Below are 19,545 nucleotides of genomic sequence, written 5' to 3' on the forward strand. Positions count from 1 at the left end.
CTCCTCCACTAGGATTCGGCACTAAATTCACTTGAATTGTCGTAATTAAAAATTTTGCCATTAACCTACCATCACAGCCATTTCTTGGCCGCCACCTTGGATTTCACATCTTTTTTCACCATGGCCTTTTTTGGAGGCCGCACCTTATTTTTACAGCTTGGCTGTGTTTGATTAGATATCACTTCTTTTTGTATTTGTATATTGCAAAGCCGGCCTATGGCTGGCTTTGGGGCTTTTTTAACCCATCTGTTTCTTTTTATTTACCACAGGAAGAAGAAAAGAACTTAAAGACAATTTTTAATACTTCAACTATTTTTGATTCTACTATATAGTAATTATACAAATTATATACATATAATTTTATTTATTAGATGCCAATTATTCCCCACAGGATAATTTCTTTGCAACTGATCTCTCTACTGGGTGACTTGAAATGTAGCTGAACTACAGGATGGTTTCCTTGTAGCTGACCTCTCTACAAGGTGACTTGTTTCTAGCTCACCTCTCTATAAAGTGGTTTGTTTGTAGCTGAACTCTCCGCGAGGTAATTAATTTGATTGTAGCCGAGCTTTCTACAGGCTTCTTTCTAGCTAATCTCTATATAGGGTAACTTGTTTATAGCTGAACTTTCTACAGAGTGGGTTCTTTGGAACTGAACTCTCTACAAGGTGACTTGTTTTAGCTTATCTCTCTACAAGATGACTTCCTCTAGCTGATCTCTCTACAATGTGACTTGTATCTAGCTGAACTATCTACAGGATGATCTGTTTGTAACTGAAATCTCTACAGGGTGACTTGTTTCTAGTTGATCTATCTATAGAGTAACATGTTTCTAGCTGAACTCTCTACAGAGTGTGTTCTTTGTAGCTGAACTCTCTACAAGGTGACTTCTTCTAGCTGATCTCTCTATAGGGTGACCTGATCTCTCTGTACGGTGACTTTTATCTAGCTGAACACTCTACAGGGTGATTTGTTTGTAGCTGAATTCTCTACAGGATGGTTTCTTTGTAGCTGAACTCTCTACAAGGTGACTTGCTTCTAGCTGATCTCTCTAGACGGTGACTTCTTCTAGCTGATCTCTCCACAGGGTGACTTGTATAGCTGAACTATCTACAGGGTGATCTATTCATAGCTGAACTCTCTACAGGGTGATGTGTTTTTAGCTGATCTCTCTACAGGGTGATTTGGTTGTAGCTGATCTCTCTACAATGGGTGATTTGCTTGTAACTGAAATCTCTACAGGTTGATTTGTTTGTAGCTGAAGTCTCTACAAGGTGTTTTGTTTGTAGCTGATCTCTCTACAGGATGGTTTCTTTGTCACTGAACTCTCTACAAGGTGACTTGTTTCAAGCTGATCTCTCTACAAGGTGACCTCCTCTAGTTGATCTCTCTACAGATTGATTTGTTTGTAGCCGAACTCTCTACAGGGTGATTTGCTTGCAACTGAATTCCCTATATTGTGTCTAGTTTCTAGCTGATCTATCTACAGGGTGATTTGTTTGTAGCTGAACTCTCTACAGGGTGATTTGTTTCTAGCTGATCTCTCTACAGGGTGACTTTTTTCTAGCTGATCTCTCTACGGGACGGTTTCTTTGTCACTGAACTCTCTACAAGGTGACTTGTTTCTAGCTGATCTCTCTACAGGGTGACTTTTTTCTAGCTGATCTCTCTACAGGACGGTTTCTTTGTCACTGAACTCTCTACAAGGTGACTTGTTTCTAGCTGATCTCTCTACAAGGTGACTTCCTCGAGCTGATCTCTCTACAGGTTGATTTGTTTGTAACTGAATTCTCTACAGGGTGATTTGTTTGTAGCTGAACTCTCTACAGGGTAATCTGATCTCTCTACAGGGGGTGATTTGTTTGTAACTGATATCTCTACAGGTAGATTTGTTTGTAAGTGAACTCTCTACAAGGTGATTTGTTTGTAGCTGATTTCTCTACAGGGTAATTTGTTTATAGCTTAACTCTCTACAAGGTGATTTATTTGTAGCTGAACTCTCTACAGGGTGATGTATTTTTAGCTGATCTCTCTACAGGGTGATTTGGATGTAGCTGATCTCTCTACAGGGTGATTTGTTTGTAGCTGATCTCTCTACAGGGTGATTTGGTTGTAGCTGATCTCTCTACAATGGGTGATTTGTTTGTAACTGAAATCTCTACAGGTTGATTTGTTTGTAGCTGAAGTCTCTACAAGGTGTTTTGTTTGTAGCTGATCTCTCTACAGGATTGTTTCTTTGTCACTGAACTCTCTACAAGGTTACGTGTTTCTAGCTGATCTCTCTACAAGGTGACCTCCTCTAGCTGATCTCTCCACAGATTGATTTGTTTGTAGCCGAACTCTCTACAGGGTGATTTGCTTGTAACTGAATCCCCTATATTGTGTCTAGTTTCTAGCTGATCTATCTACAGGGTGATTTGTTTGTAGCTGATCTCTGTACAGGATGGTTTCTTTGTCACTGAACTCTCTACAAAGTGACTGGTTTCCAGCTGATCTCTCTACAGGGTGATTTGTTTCTAGCTAATCTCTCTACAAGATGACTTCCTCGAGCTGATCTCTCTACAGGTTTGTTTGTTTGTAAATGAACTCTCTACAGGGTGATTTGTTTGCAGCTGAACTCTCTACAGGGTGATTTGTTTGTAGCTGAACTCTCTACAGGATGGTTTCTTTGTTACTGAACTCTACAAGGCAGCTTTTTTCTAACTGATCTCTCTACAAGGTGACTTCCTCTAGCTGATCTCTCTATAGGGTGACTTGTATCTAGCTGAACTATCTACAGGATGATCTGTTTGTTGCTGAAATCTCTACAGTGTGACTTGTTTCTAGCTGATGTAACTCGTTTCTAGCTGAGCACTCTACAGGGTGATCTGTTCATAGCTGAACTCTCTACAGGTTGATTTGTTTGTAGCTGAAATCTCTTGTTTCAAACTGATCTCACTGTAGGGTAACTTGTTTGTAGCTGAACTCTCTACAAGATGGTTTCTTTGTAGCTGAACTCTCTACAGAGTGATTGTTTTTGTAGCTGAACTGTATATAGGGTGATTTGTTTGTACCTGAACTTTCTACAGGGTGATTTGTTTATAGCCGAATGCTCTGCAGGATGATTTGTTTGTAGTTGATCTCTCTACAGGGTTTCTTTGCAGCTGAGATCTCTACAGGGTGACTTCTTCTAGCTGAGCTCTCTACAGAGTAACTTGTTTGTATAGCTGAACTCTTTACAGAGTGGTATTTTGGTTGCAGAACTCTCTACACGGTGACTTGTTTGTAGCAAAATTCTTTACAGAGTGACTTGTTTGTAGCTGAATTCTCTACAGAGTGACTTACTTGTAACTGAATTCTCTACAGAGTGACTTACTTGTAGCTGAACACTGTATAAACTATAAAGTGGCTTGTCTGTAGCTGAACTCTCTTCAGGGTTACTTGTCTGTAGCTGAATTCTCTTGAGAGTGTAGCCGAACTCTCTACAGGATGCATGACTTGTTTATAGCTGAACTCTCTTCAGTGTGACTTGTAATGTTCTGAATCACTACAGTGATATATTTGTAGCTGAACTCTCTATAGGGTGACTTGCTTCTTGCTGAACTGTCTATAAGATTAATTGTTTGCAGCTGAACTCCCTACAGAATAACTTGCAATGTAATAGAATTCTACAATGGAGTAAATAAATTTGCTGAATGCTCTATTAGGGTGACTGTTCTATTAGAGTATCTCGATCTCGCATTTGCTACACGGAGTTGGCTTTCGAATCATAACTCAGTGGTTTGTAATCCGATTCTTCTGTACTACTGCAAGGACTTTCTATGAAGATTATTCCAACTATACACCGATTTTCAGCTCATTGCTGTAAGCGGCTTGCCTAGTAGGCGTAAAAACTAATACTTTTTTATTCATAAAAATTGATCACGTAATTGTGACACAGGTTGGGTTTTGTGTCATATCTCCATGGTCTTTATCTCGATTCCTTTCAAACCACCAAAAGGCACTCCTACGATGGTTACTCCATCTACATAGCAATTGTCAACTCATTCCATGAAGCGGTTTACTCTGTAGGCGTGACAACAAATCGATCTTGTTTTACGCGAATAATTGGTCATAAATCCTGAACCGTTTATCGGATTTGCACCAAATTTGATAATAGGTTTCGCATTTGGACTCCCTTTCTCTGTGCCAAATTTCAAGGCAATCGGAGTACGCGCTTGCGTTTTATAGAAATGTTTGCAGGTGTGCGAAAAGACAAAGAAGAAAAAAAAATGAAGAAAAAAAACCGAAATGTGGCAGCTCGTATCTCGAAAATGGCTTGAGCGATTTCCTTCCAATTTGGAATGTGGACTCCCCTAGCTGGCGGTCAACTCTGCAGCAAATGTGGTTCCAATCGGATACGGTATCACCAAGATACAAAGGTGTGACAATGACGTTTTCTTCCTTCCTGTCAATATACTCACGGTGTGGCGCGCCGGCTTCTTGGGCCGCATAACCATGACATTAAACTAGCTCATTTTGTGCTAAGTCATTATACACAGACAGTTCAGATCAGTGCACAAAGCTGGTATGTTCGTATCAACAAAATTAATTTCCATTAGCTTATAGCTAAATAAAATACATTCAATTATGTTATCATACATCAGAATGTAAACAACAGTAAAGGTATAACAACACTGTGCACTAATGCCAGTACATATCATGTGGTAGAACATGTAAGCCTCAGGTGAGTGAAATTAAAGCCCACAATCAAACTCCATGCTTGGTGATATAGGTTTTAAATACATTTTGAAAACAATGTTTAAGGAGAGATTTTGAAGTAGGTAATAGTAGGTAAGTTGCTGACTGACATAATTAGTGTTGTGTACTGTTTGTAGATTGTTGACATTCCAGTATTTTAACACCAATTGCAAAACTGTAGTTGCTGCAACATTTCACAAATAATATTGAGATGAGTGGTTGACTTTGAAAATAGCATGTCATGACATGCCTCCCACTCATAAAAACAGGGGGTTTAGAAAACCCGGACCGGACCAGGTCAACTTCTTCAAGTAAGCCAATTCACACAATAGCTGTAACATACAATTCACACAATAGCTAGCTATAACATACACTCTTCACCTTGTAGCCACTCTACCAAGAAAATAATTAGCTAGCTACGATGGCTCAGCCGGACAGCAACAGTGATCGCACACGAAACTTCATCCACGATAAAACAACCCAACTAAGCTATTAAAATACTTTCTACTACATTTCACTACACAATTGCTACAAAGCTACAAGCTCTTTCTGCTGTACTAAACTGTTACACACACTAGTAACCGCCTGAATTTATTAGAATCGTGATATACAAAGTGAAAGGAACTAAGATAACAGCAAACCTCTGAACTGATGTAAAGGAATGGTCATGGATGACTGGCTAAACTAAGAAAGGTGAGCTAGTGCCCATGCAGGGTAGCTTTATAGAGATTTCTGGAGTAGTAAGGTTTTGTTCTATTTAAAGCCTACCTTGACATGTAGCAAATACTCCATTACTCATTCATCACTACCGAAATAAATGCAGAGGTTTGTTGTTATTTTAGTTCCTTTCACTTTGTATATCACGATTCTAAAAAATTCGGGCGGTTACTATGTGTAACAGTTGAGTACAACAGAAAGAGCTAGTAGCTTTGTAGCGATTGTGTAGTGAAATGTAGTAGAAAGTATTTTAATAGCTTAGTTAGGTTGTTTTATCGTGGATGAAGTTTCGTGCACGATCGCTGTTGCAGTCTGAGCCATCGTAGCTAGCTAGTTATGTTCTTGGCAGAGTGGCTATATACAAGGTGAAGAGTGTATATTATAGCTAGCTGTTGCATGAATTGCATGTTACAGCTATTGTGTGAATTAGCTTACTTGAAGAAGTTGACCTGGTCCGGTCCGGTCCGGTCCGGGTTTTCTAAACCCCCCAAAAACATGAGTGTTTTTTTTTTCAGTTGCACATTTCTGGTCACACTATTATCAGTGTGATTGATGTGGTGTGCATACTACTCTTGTAAAGATGTGCCAGTTTGGACAGCAATATCACACCTGTGTTAGTGTGTTATGACCACTTCTGTATTAACAGTGTAGGCTTCGGTGTGAGTAATGATATATACTGTCTACATTAAATTCTTATTTGTTTATTACTGGGCAGGCAATATTTGTATTGAGGGATAAAATCACAGTTGTCGTAGCACTGCGTAAGACATCAAGTGTTTAGATGGCAGAAATCACGCGAACTTAATTGTAATTTCCTTAGCGCCATTAAATTTTATTTTACCATTCCTGATGACGATAATCTCCCTTCTAGCCGTACTTTAGGGATCATACAGTTGTTTTACACCGAGATATCTATTTTTAAGCAGTTGAGTGGACAAGTTATATAATCAAGGTGTGATTTCCGGCTAATTTTTCCCTATATCATGCTCACCCAGATGGTTAGAGATGTCACAACTTAACCATACTTCGTATGTGACTTCTTTGTTGATGGATGATTACTACTGTGGTGTGAGGAAATTTGGGCTATCAATCGTTTGGTGTCCGTAGATGAAAACACATTTTTGGAGCTAGGAAACTAGTAGATAAGCTTTTAAAATTGCTAAATTGCACAGAACTGACCTTCATTTCTAGTGCAATTGTGCAATCATGGAACAAAACACTGTAACTTTATCAAACAATTTCTTGATAAATTATACTGATAATATCTAATTAATATCAAAATCAGCGTTTGCAATATCGAATTCGATGTGATAACGATAACAAAAATTATCACTATGTCCATTATTTTTCGATATATCACACACCATTACTTTGAAACACAAGGTTCCATGGAATATAGAAACCCTCAGTTCCTGTAGTATTGCCCTGGCCTTTCATGTTACTAAATTCCGTAGAATCCTGTGTTTCAATGTCTAACTATTATGTAGTACTCTACCAATACAGAAAAAGTACCTACAAATCTAATACCAAAGCTAAAGGATCTGTGCAATAACCAATAAATACTTTATAATTATGTGCTAGCTTGTTCATGGCTATGGCTATGATAAAGTGCCTGTATTTATTTGCACTAGTGTTTTATAACAAATTATATTCCTTCCAAGGTAGGTTGATTGTACTATTAGTACTACTAATGCCATGGGTAGCAGTGAAATTTGGAATAAATACCATGAGTGCTGCATTGAAATTTCCATTTTCAATACAACAAGAGTGGTATTTGTCCCAAATTTCACTGACACTTGTTCTATTCCAAGTTATGTACTTTGGTTGCCAGGCAAAGGTTTTTAGGGTCTGGTTGGTATGGTTCAAATAGAGTCAAATCAGAATAGCCTATATAGGCCACTGCAGGCATGGTTACCTTAACAACCATTTCCATGGAGACCATTTCCAAGGTAATAAGCATTTTGGGTCTTAACAACCATTGCAAAGCAACAGTACTACAATATAGCACACACTCTAGCCAACGAAATTACAATTACAACTTTTACTCTGATAACATTGAAATTAGGAATTAATTCCACTGCTGGTATAGGGACTTTTGTATGGGCAATGAAACTGATGTTATGGTATTAGGATTAATATTTTTGCAGTAACTGTTCTATACAATGCATGACCTCATTGTTGATGTCCATATATAGCACTTGGTTGTGTCTCACTGTATTCATCATCTCTGCTGCGTTCATCATCTCTGCTGCATGCACGCTTTGTACTTTACAGTGTATTTTCATACAAGTAGCATTGGTGCAATTCTTTGTATATTTGCACTGTTGAACTATACAAATGTTTACATAATAAAGTTACAGTATATAGGTTTTGTTGTGAGCCTAACAAATCGGATTAATTATTCTGCCATTATTGTGAATGTGCATCAACCAGTGTACATAAAGTACTGTATTTTTGTAATTATGATTGTAGGTAGCAGTTCTGTAAAGATGGATTACTACTTTGGATTTTTTAACAACTTGAATTGGCCAGAAATATCAATCATAATAATATCTTTCGATTCACAAGCGGTAAACTATTCAGTTGAGGCTCCGGGAGTGGGATATTATGCTAATGGTACAGTTCTGAATGATAGGGAGGTCATTGTCAATTTTCCATACACTTTGATAACATCATCGCATAATGATCAGAATAAAGGAATTCACTTGATGATTGGTAGTGATAAGGTTACCGTGATCGGTCAGAATTTCAGACATCATAGTACTGATACATTTCTCTGTTTACCCATTAAAAGCTTGTCTGTGGATGAATATGTGTATTATGGGATATCTGTACCTAGACCAAATATATTGCAAGGTAGTGGCACAATTTTAGTAGTTGGCACAGAGAATAATACAATAATGAGGTTGACAGTCACACAACCGGTCACTGTTAGTATTAGTGAGTCTACAGTTAATATTACTGTTAATATACAGTACTCCTTTGTGATCAAGAGGTTTCAGACTGTGTTGATTAAATCACTTGATGACTTAACTGGAACTAAAATTGTTACAGACAAACCAGTATCTGTGTTGAGTGGTCATGAGTGTGGTAGAGTACCAAATAATGTTGCTAGCTGTGAACACTTAATAGAACAAGTTCCACCTACTACATTATGGGGTAGAGCATACTACGTTGCACCATTAGCCACCAGAATGTCGTATACTATTAAAATAGTGGCAGCATTTAACTTCACTATTATTGATTTTTACTGTAACAATCAAAGAGAGACTTATATAATTGATGATGGGAAATCTTTTAACAAAACTCTGTCACTGCAAGAACATTGTGCTATTTATTCCAGTAAAGAAATATTAGTTGTTCAGTTCAGTCATGGGCAGCTTGATGATGATATTACTGGTGACCCAATAATGACACTAGTACCTGCCACAAATTATTACAATAACAAATTTCACTTTTCTACGTTTCAAGATCCAAGTCCTCACAACTACCGGTTTGTAAACTTTATTAACATCATAGTGTTAGCACAGTATTATCAACCTGACATGATCTACCTGATATCAGGAGGGGTGAACAGGTCACTAGACACACAGCAATGGGTACCAATTATGGTTAATAATGTTACTGAAGCTTATGGTGTACAAGTTAATATAACAGAGGGTGTGGCTGAACTTGCTCACCATAATACTATTGCTAGCATGTATTTACTTGTGTATGGATGGGGACATCATCATTCTTATGGACATCCTGGAGGATACAGCATGTTTGGACCCTCTACAGGTTAGTACTCACAAACTTATGTATGTAAATACTTATGATGTACTTAATATGTGTTGACCCAATTTCAGACTTATGCATCTTCCTTACTATGAAGTTTTGTGGTTTGTGTTACTACATCTTTGTACAGCATTTATCAACAGTACAAACCAGTCTGCTCTGATTTTAAACCTTTTAACCAATGTTATTATTCAGTATGTATGATAGTACTGTATAGTAGGGATGATGAAGTTTGGACTTTCTTACCTAAAAATGTCACCCAAGAAGCCAGCCTCACTTATCCTTCATACCAGCTTGGCAATATAATCAAACCCAGAAATGTCTTCAGAGTGGGCCCAAACCTTTATAACAAGTTTCTATAAACTAAATTTTTTTAAAAAGTAACTGATTAACTATATGACTGGTGCCTTCAGCCAAGCAAACTTGACGATGGTTAGAGCTACATGGTTGATTCTATACTGTTTGATGCTGTTTTAATACTTTTATTTTTGTGTTTCACTAACCACAGCAGCTACAATGCATGCACCTTGTCCTTCTTTGTCTCCTGTTTCTTTTTCCACTACCACATAGGTGTTGATTTACATTAACGCCATGGAGAAGAAATCAAAGAGATAGCATCACTAACATCATAGAAACCTAAAATTATTGGCCAATGCTAAAAGAACATCACAGATGTGCAAAGCTAGTCTTACTCTACATGAGTTATTAATTATCTAATCAAAAATAGCCAAGCTGTAAAAAAAAGATGCGGCCCCCAAAAAAGGCCATGGTGGGTGGCCAAGAAATGGCTGTGATGGTAGGTTAATGGCAAAAATTTTAATTACGACAATTCAGGTGAATTTGCATTGCCTCCTCCAGGGGCGGATGCAGGGGGGTCAAAGGGGGCTCTTGACCCCCCTACAAAAATTTTCAGTATACCGAGATCGAGATACTCTAATAGAGCAGTCACTCTAATAAAGCTGTCACAGTATTAGACCAGTGTGTAGTGAGCTATTTAAGGATTTTTATGTACTTTATCAGCTATAAATGTGTGGTTGGTGAGGTGGGCAGCTATTTTCAGCTGGCTGTGACCTTTTTTTTTTTTTTTTTGGTATCACCAGAGACAATTTAGTGTCTCAGTTCATTTTTGACTCCCCCCTTTCCATAAGTCTGGATCCGCCCCTGGCCTCCTCCACTAGGATTCGGCACCAAATTCACCTGAATTGTCATAATTAAAATTTTTGCCATTAACCTACCATCACAGCCATTTCTTGGCCACCACCATGGATTTCACATCTTTTTTCACCATGGCCTTTTTTGGGGACCGCAATTTTTTTTTACAGCTTGGCTGTTTTTGATTAGATATCACTTCTTTTTGCATTTGTATAATGCAAAGCCGGCCTATGGCTGGCTTTGGGGCTTTTTTAAACCATCTGTTTTTTTTTTATTTACCACAGGAAGAAGAAAAGAACTTAAAGACAATTTTTAATACTTCTACTATTTTTGATTCTATTATATAGTAATTATACAAATTATATACATATAATTATTTATTAAATGCCAATTATTCCCTACAGGATAATTTCTTTGCAACTGATCTCTCTACTGGGTGACTTGAAATGTAGCTGAACTACAGGATGGTTTCCTTGTAGCTGACCTCTCTACAAGGTGACTTGTTTCTAGCTCATCTCTCTATAAAGTGGTTTGTTTGTAGCTGAACTCTCTGCGAGGTAATTAATTTGATTGTAGCCGAGCTTTCTACAGGCTTCTTTCTAGCTAATCTCTATATAGGGTAACTTGTTTATAGCTGAACTTTCTACAGAGTGGGTTCTTTGGAACTGAACTCTCTACAAGGTGACTTGTTTTAGCTTATCTCTCTACAAGATGACTTCCTCTAGCTGATCTCTCTACAATGTGACTTGTATCTAGCTGAACTATCTACAGGATGATCTGTTTGTAACTGAAATCTCTACAGGGTGACTTGTTTCTAGTTGATCTATCTATAGAGTAACATGTTTCTAGCTGAACTCTCTACAGAGTGTGTTCTTTGTAGCTGAACTCTCTACAAGGTGACTTCTTCTAGCTGATCTCTCTATAGGGTGACCTGATCTCTCTGTACGGTGACTTTTATCTAGCTGAACACTCTACAGGGTGATTTGTTTGTAGCTGAATTCTCTACAGGATGGTTTCTTTGTAGCTGAACTCTCTACAAGGTGACTTGCTTCTAGCTGATCTCTCTAGACGGTGACTTCTTCTAGCTGATCTGTCTACAGGGTGACTTGAATAGCTAAACTATCTACAGGGTGATCTATTCATAGCTGAACTCTACAGGGTGGTGTGTTTTTAGCTGATCTCTCTACAGGGTGATTTGGTTGTAGCTGATCTCTCTACAGGGTGATTTGGTTATAGCTGATCTCTCTACAATGCGTGATTTGTTTGTAACTGAAATCTCTACAGGTTGATTTGCTTGTAGCTGAAGTCTCTACAATGTGTTTTGTTTGTAGCTGATCTCTCTACAGGATTGTTTCTTTGTCACTGAACTCTCTACAAGGTGACTTGTTTCAAGCTGATCTCTCTACAAGGTGACCTCCTCTAGTTGATCTCTCTACAGATTGATTTGTTTGTAGCCGAACTCTCTACAGGGTGATTTGCTTGTAACTGAATTCCCTATATTGTGTCTTGTTTCTAGCTGATCTCTCTACAGGGTGATTTGTTTCTAGCTGCTCTCTCTACAAGGTGACTTCCTCGAGTTGATCTCACTACAGGTTTGTTTGTTTGTAAATGAACTCTCTACAGGGTGATTTGTTTGCAGCTGAACTCTCTACAGGGTGATTTGTTTGTAGCTGAACTCTCTACAGGATGGTTTCTTTGTTACTGAACTCTACAAGGTGACTTTTTTCTAGCTGATCTCTCTACAAGGTGGCTTCCTCTAGCTGATCTCTCTATAGGATGACTTGTATCTAGCTGAATTATCTACAGGATGATCTGTTTGTTGCTGAAATCTCTACAGGGTGACTTGTTTCTAGCTGATGTAACTCGTTTCTAGCTGAGCTCTCTACAGGGTGATCTGTTCATAGCTGAACTCTCTACAGGTTGATTTGTTTGTAGCTGAAATCTCTTGTTTCAAACTGATCTCACTGTAGGGTAACTTGTTTGTAGCTGAACTCTCTACAAGATGGTTTCTTTGTAGCTGAACTCTCTACAGAGTGATTTTTTTGTAGCTGAACTGTATATAGGGTGATTTGTTTGTACCTGAACTTTCTACAGGGTGATTTGTTTATAGCCGAACGCTCTGCAGGATGATTTGTTTGTAGTTGATCTCTCTACAGGGTTTCTTTGCAGCTGAGATCTCTACAGGGTGACTTCTTCTAGCTTAGCTCTCTCTTGTTTCTAGCTGCTCTCTACAGAGTAACTTGTTTGTATAGCTGAACTCTTTACAGAGTGGTATTTTGGTTGCTGAACTCTCTACACGGTGACTTGTTTGTAGCAAAATTCTTTACAGAGTGACTTGTTTGTAGCTGAATTCTCTACAGAGTGACTTACTTGTAATTGAATTCTCTACAGAGTGACTTACTTGTAGCTGAACACTGTATAAACTATAAAGTGGCTTGTCTGTAGCTGAACTCTCTTCAGGGTTACTTGTTTGCAGGTGATCTCTATAGGGTAACTTGTTTGTATAGATGAACTCTTTACAGGGTAGTTTCTTTGTAGCTGAACTCTCTCCACAGTGACTTGTTTGTAGCTGAATTCTCTTGAGAGTGTAGCCGAACTCTCTACAGGGTGCATGACTTGTTTATAGCTGAACTCTCTTCAGTGTGACTTGTAATGTTCTGAATCACTACAGTGATATATTTGTAGCTGAACTCTCTATAGGGTGACTTGCTTCTTGCTGAACTGTCTATAAGATTAACTGTTTGCAGCTGAACTCCCTACAGAATAACTTGCAATGTAATAGAATTCTACAATGGAGTAAATAAATTTGCTGAATGCTCTATTAGGGTGACTGTTCTATTAGAGTATCTCGATCTCGCATTTGCTACACGGAGTTGGCTTTCGAATCATAACTCAGTGACTCCTTTGCTTTAGACCACCAAAAACAAATAGACATCATCCTATTATACTTTTCCAAAGCATTTGACACAGTACCACACCAGCGACTATTAACTAAATTAAGATTCTATGGAATTAATGGTAATAGTTACAATTGGATCCAAACTTGGCTAACTCACCGCTCCCAGTGTGTTGTGTTAGATAGTGAATTCTTGAGTCCAGTACCAGTGCTTTCTGGAGTACCACAAGGCACAGTGCTCGGACCATTAATGTTTCTGTTGTACATTAATGACATTACTAAATATATCAACTCACCACTCCGCTTGTTTGCTGATGATTGTCTACTTTACAGAGTTATTAATAGTGCAGAAGATGCTAACATGCTTCAAGAAGACCTGAATAGGTTATCAGAATGGGCAAACACCTGGCAACTTAGATTCAATGTTAGCAAATGTACTGTCATATGTTGTACAAGATCCTTGACACCATTCAATCATGTCTATACCCTCAATAATCACATCTTAAATCTATCTGATCAACATACTTACTTGGGAGTAATCCTTAATACATCACTATCTTGGTCACCACACATTTCTAGTATTGTTACTAAAGCATCTAAAACACTTAATTTCCTGAAACCCAATTTAAACAAATGTTCAAAACAAGTTAAAGAATCTGCTTATCTAACAATGATCAGGCCACAACTAGAATATGCATCTGACGTCTGGGACCCTCACCAAACTGGAGATATTGTAGAGCTAGAAAAAATACAACGAAGAGCAGCACGCTGGGTAATGAATGATTATGGTAGACTTAGTTCTGTCACCTCAATGTTAAATCAGCTTTCGTGGCCAACTCTCCAGTCTCGCCACAAATTATCTCGACTACAAACATTACACAAAGTTTTTTACCAACAGATATCACTTACAATTCCTCCATACTACCTACCAACATCACGATCCACGAGACAGTACCATCCACTGCACTACATCTTACCACATGTATCTACCACAGCACACCAAAATAGCTATTTTTCAAGAACAATTAATGATTGAAACTCCTTACCAGTAGATCTTATTGAAGTTGCAGATGCTGACACCTTTAGATCTGGACTACAATCATTATTGTAATTGTGTTACATGTATTTGGGCAAATCTGAGCACACCAGCAGGGCTGACTGCTCAGTAATAATAATAATTATAATAATCAGTGGTTTGTAATCTGATTCTTCTGTACTACTACAAGGACTTTCTATGAAGATTATTCCAGCTATACACCAATTTTCAGCTCATTACTCTAAGCGGCTTGCCTAGTAGGCGTGAAAACTAATACTTTTTATTCATATTCATAAAAATCGATCGCGTAATTGTGACACAGGTTGGGTTTTGTGTCATATCTCCATGGTCTTTATCTCGATTCCTTTCAAACCACCAAAAGGCACTCCTACGATGGTTACTCCATCTACATAGCAATTTTCAACTCATTCCATGAAGCGGTTTACTCTGTAGGCGTGACAACAAATCGATCTTGTTTTACGCGAATAATCAGTCATAAATTCTGAACCGTTCATCAGATTTGCACCAAATGTGATACTAGGATTCGCCTTTGGACTCCCTTTCTGTGTGCCACATTTCAAGGCGATCAGAGTACGCGCTTGCGTTTTATAGCAATTTTTGCAAGTGTGCGAAAAGACAAAGAAGAAAAAAAAACCAAGAAAAATAATCGAAACTTTGACAGCTCGTATCTCGGAAATGACTTGAGCGATTGCCTTCAAATTTGGAATGTAGACCCCGTAGCTGGCGGGCAACTCTAGCAAATTTGGTTCCAATGTTCTATTATTTTGCAATCAATAGCTAACATTATTTATACACCAAACTAAGTACTTTAACTAAAAAACTAGCTACCTTAACTACAAAGTAACCTTAATTAATAACTTAGTTCAACAAGTCTATGCCATCTTCTGGGCATAAGCCATAATGCCTCAGGATCATTTTGGCATTATATCGCCAGAGAGTAACTGACAAGCGCTGAAGCAATTGTTTCCTTGCTAACTGTCTGGGAATACCACTTTTAACAGTTGTACGGTCGGCAATCGTGGATAAGGTTGATAAAGCAAAGGGTGTCCAAACACCAAACGACTCGCAAACCAGGGGAAAAAATTCACCACCATGGTTGTTAACAGTCTCCAAATAATGGTCATCCTTAGCCTCCTCACCGGCAGCAGCAGCTACCCCAGTCTTAGATGCAGCAGCGGAAATAAAGGAAGGCTGAGTTGTGCACCTGACAGAGAGGTCAAAGTAAGCAGGACGGCCTAGAGTAAAATCAGGATGGTAATTGTCCCCAGGACGAGATTGATCAGAGGCAATGCTTTGCTCACGGAGAACACCAGGGTGATCTTGCAGTAGATCATGATGTACTATAGAAACAAGAGCATCATGGCGTTGGATACGTAGTGGGCCATGAGAGCAACCAAGAAGATGGTCACCAAACTGATCTATGACAGACAAACATGTACAAAGTGGTAACAATGGGAAAAGAGGAACACCCATTGTTCCAATCGGATAAGGTATCACCGAGATACAAAGGTGTGAAAATGACGTTTTCTTTCTTCCTGTCAATATGCTCACGGTGTGGCGCGCCAGCTTCTTGGGCCGCACGACACACTATCGTGTGTCTTGATTCAAATCACTAGCTATTTCTTGTGAGAAATACCTGTGGAGCAAAGTATTGGTATTGGATTGGTATCGGCCATTTCCGGCCTCAAATGTATAGGTATTGGATCGGTAGTGAAAAAAGTGGTATCGGTGCATCTCTACGTGGCACAGTGGGTGGATTACAGGTGTTTTGGTTGGATCAGTTCTTATGTGGTAGCGTACACCTGTAACACAGCCCAGGCTTTCATGTAGTATTGTTCAAACAAGGTTACATGATCTTTGGTAACAGTGTCTATGTATTGTTCAAGTTCATTTCAATGCATGTAACAAGTCCTAGAATGTTTGGAACATCGTGGTCTATGACTCAAATTCAATAAGGTAATGAGTGTTGTTGTGTTGGCACGGTATTTTGGCTTTACCATAGGTGCATAACTTGTGGCTGCCAAATGCTACCAGGCTAGCTGAGGATGGTTGCAGTAGATCTTCACACACTTATTGGTGATATTGCCACTGAGGTATCACATTGCATTGAGCGCCAGTGTCAACCTTAAAGGTGGTTATCTGGTGGTTCATTAGGATAGTGACTTTACCTTGCAGGCTTGTCCAAGTGTCCCAATCAATAAGTCATCATTGTCAGGTGTCTCTTTTTAGATACTGTAGTTGAATAGTGATTGCAATTGAGTTGTCTTTGTGGAACATACTGTGGCAAAGTGGTTTCTTTGGCCACATTTTTGACATTTGGCTCCAAGTGTGGGACAGACTTTTTGCTTGCTGTGTCAATTGCCACATCGGTCACAGTACAGCTTTTGGACTTGTGTGTTCTGTGAGTGTATCCCATGGATGGCTGGTAGGTTGTTGGTTTGATCATTGGTGAATCACTACATTTGGGATGACGTTGTTTCATTTGCCCTGCATATGTCAACTGCTGCATATGTCAACTGCCTTTTGTAGTGTTAATTCAGGTTCTCTGAGGCGTCTGCTATACGTTTTGTCACAATGTATGTCACACACTATTTTGTCTCTTATTAAGCTGTCCTTCAAGTCTTTGAACTCACATGTTTGGGCCTTGGTCTTGTGGTGTGCGACATACTGGTTAATGATTTTGCCATCATGTTGGTTGCGAGTATTGAACACATGTCTTTCCCACATGATGTTTCTCCGTGGCACACAATATGCTTCAAACTTCTCCAGGATTTTCACTACTTTACTTTTGTCACCTGCATCTTCCCATGAGAACATATTGTAAACTTCTAGTGCATCCAGCCTAACCACGTGTAGTAGTGTCACTGCTTGAAAAGTTTAGTTTTTAATAATAATAACCGTTCGCCTTCACTACAGCTAAGGTTGCTCGCCAGTGAAAAAAAGTTTAAAACATTGCCTCCACTTTCTCCATGCATCAGAAATGTTGCTGCTGTCTAAGTCTAACAGATCTGGAGGCGTTAGCTTATTCATTCTGACACTATGTGGTAGTTGCTACATGAAAGACTTCGAATACAATAATATGTGTCACCTATTACATATGTCCATTCTTGTATCTAATATGTTACAGGGATTAGTTTGGTCCAATCATATAACAGTACACCTGAGCCTGGAAACTCAGAAAACATCTGAGATAATATACAACTACATTCCTATCCATTCGACTTCTTGGTGTATGGCATTTCAGTTTCACATCAAAGTAGTTATGCCTCACCACTCCATTGAATCCAGATACAATATGACACTGAAATGCTTTTTATTTATACTATGACTTTAGCTCTCTCTCAAGATTTGAACTGCCATTAAATTTTAAACCACATATCATGTTTGTTCGCTTGAGGTGTTACAGGGAAGGCCATCTGATTCAAAGTTGCTGGATGAGGGCTGAGGAGCAGACAGTTGGACCAAATTTAGTCACGTCTGTACCCCTAGTTGCTGAGAAGATTGCTACTAGCACTTCATAATGGATAACTACTTTATTCAGGAAACTCTAGTTATCAAGAAGTTCACCAAGCATCAAATTCTCCAATTTATTAGATTAGATTATCCATTTTTATCAAAAGACATGGGTACAAAAAAACCATATAGCCTGCAAGTGTGCTCTCCACGTAGAGTACATACACACATACACATAAGAACAAGTTTACAATTACAATGGATCAGATGCATACAAAAATAACAAATCAATTAAAGTACACAACAAGAAAACAATGAAATGCAGAGTGAAATGAAAGACGATTTGACAAGTGGAGAATACTGTATGATGGGAAATTGAGTTCCATGGTGTTAACAAAATAAGAATGATGGTAAGGATTGATAGTTGTAGAGGGAATAGAAAGTGTTAGTGGATGGGATAGTGTGTCGGTAGTAGAAAATTGAAAATGCTTGTTAAATGAGATGGAAATTCATTTATGTAATATACGTATCATGGACTAAACTAAGATCATGTAGAATGGAGTGAAGGCCACTTGAGGTCTTGTAAACAGGAATCTGAAGACTTTGGATATTAGGGTTCCACCTATTGTCACACACCCAGCATGCAGCATACTGCTGAATTGATTCCAGATGTGATATATCCTTAGAAGTGTGTAGACACCAAACCGGTGAAGCATATTTTGGGATTGGCCTAACCAAAGACTTACTACACAGCATAACTGCTTTAATTATGTTGGACATGAGAAGAGGGTTTGTCATAGATAGTTAAGAAAACATTTTGTCTTAGCTGCCAGATGTTTAACTTGGTCTCCCCATTTGAAGTGATAGTTGATGAGGATTCCTAGACAGTGAATTACTGAATATGTTGACCAGCCAGGGTATAGTTATAAGTAGGTGGAAGACACTTATATGAAATGCAAGGTGTTCACACTTCAGTGCAGCTGCCACAGTCTACACCACTCATAAATTGAGGACGTATCTTCTTGGAGGGGTAGCTGATCAGGCAAAGAAGCAATTTCTTTATAAAGAGCAATGTCATCAGCAAAAAGTTTGATAGTGCTAAGATGTATTACCTTATGCAGCTCATCAATAAATAAGAATATTAGGGTGCCAAGAACAGAACCTTGGGGAACCCCAGATTTAACAGGAAGCCAGTAAAAGAAACTGGCATTGATTGCAACTCTTTGGTAGTGTTTAGTTAAAAATGAGTTAAACCATTATACACGGCATGATATGCTCGGCTATGGTTCAACATGAACCTACTGCAACAGTTTCACTGATGCTGATTTAAAATCATTTTAATCACAGATTACACACTAAGATGTGAATTCAGATGTGAAAAATGTATAATTCTGGCAATAAAAGAATGTGTGGTAAGAATGTTATGAGGTGCTGCAATGCTGCAGTGCTGTGGTACTGCAATGCTGCGTTGCTGCGGTGCTGTGATGCTGCGGTGCTGCGGTGTTGCGATTCTGCAGTGCTGTAGTGCTGCGTTGCTGTGGTGCTGCGTTGCTACAATGCTGCGGTGCTGCAGTGCTGCTGCATTGCTGCACCGCAGCATCGCAGCACCGCAACATTGCAGCACTGCAGCACCGCAGCACCGCAGCATCGCATCACTACAGCATTGCAGCACCACAGCGCTGCAGCACCACAGCACTGCAGCATCGAAGCATTGCAGTGCCATCACAGCACCGCAGCATCGCAGCATCGCAGCATTGCAACACTGCAGCATCAC

General features: G+C 38.9%; 2 protein-coding genes across 2 annotated transcripts in view; both read left to right on the plus strand.

Moving 5' to 3' along the window:
* LOC136241637 (uncharacterized) overlaps window positions 1-9,376 on the plus strand; it is an 86,983-nt gene extending 77,607 nt beyond the window's left edge. The window contains exons 5-6 of the mRNA XM_066032886.1: window positions 7,909-9,216; window positions 9,285-9,376. Of these exons, the coding sequence (XP_065888958.1) occupies window positions 7,909-9,216; window positions 9,285-9,376 (1,400 nt within the window). The remainder of the gene's footprint in view (window positions 1-7,908; window positions 9,217-9,284) is intronic.
* LOC136241648 (uncharacterized) overlaps window positions 1-19,545 on the plus strand; it is a 226,954-nt gene that overhangs the window by 12,234 nt on the left and 195,175 nt on the right. The window contains exon 3 of the mRNA XM_066032896.1: window positions 7,909-9,216. Within this exon, the coding sequence (XP_065888968.1) occupies window positions 7,909-9,216 (1,308 nt within the window). The remainder of the gene's footprint in view (window positions 1-7,908; window positions 9,217-19,545) is intronic.

Source organism: Dysidea avara, chromosome 1 (assembly GCF_963678975.1).
Source record: "Dysidea avara chromosome 1, odDysAvar1.4, whole genome shotgun sequence".
NCBI classification, from domain to species: Eukaryota; Metazoa; Porifera; class Demospongiae; order Dictyoceratida; family Dysideidae; genus Dysidea; species Dysidea avara.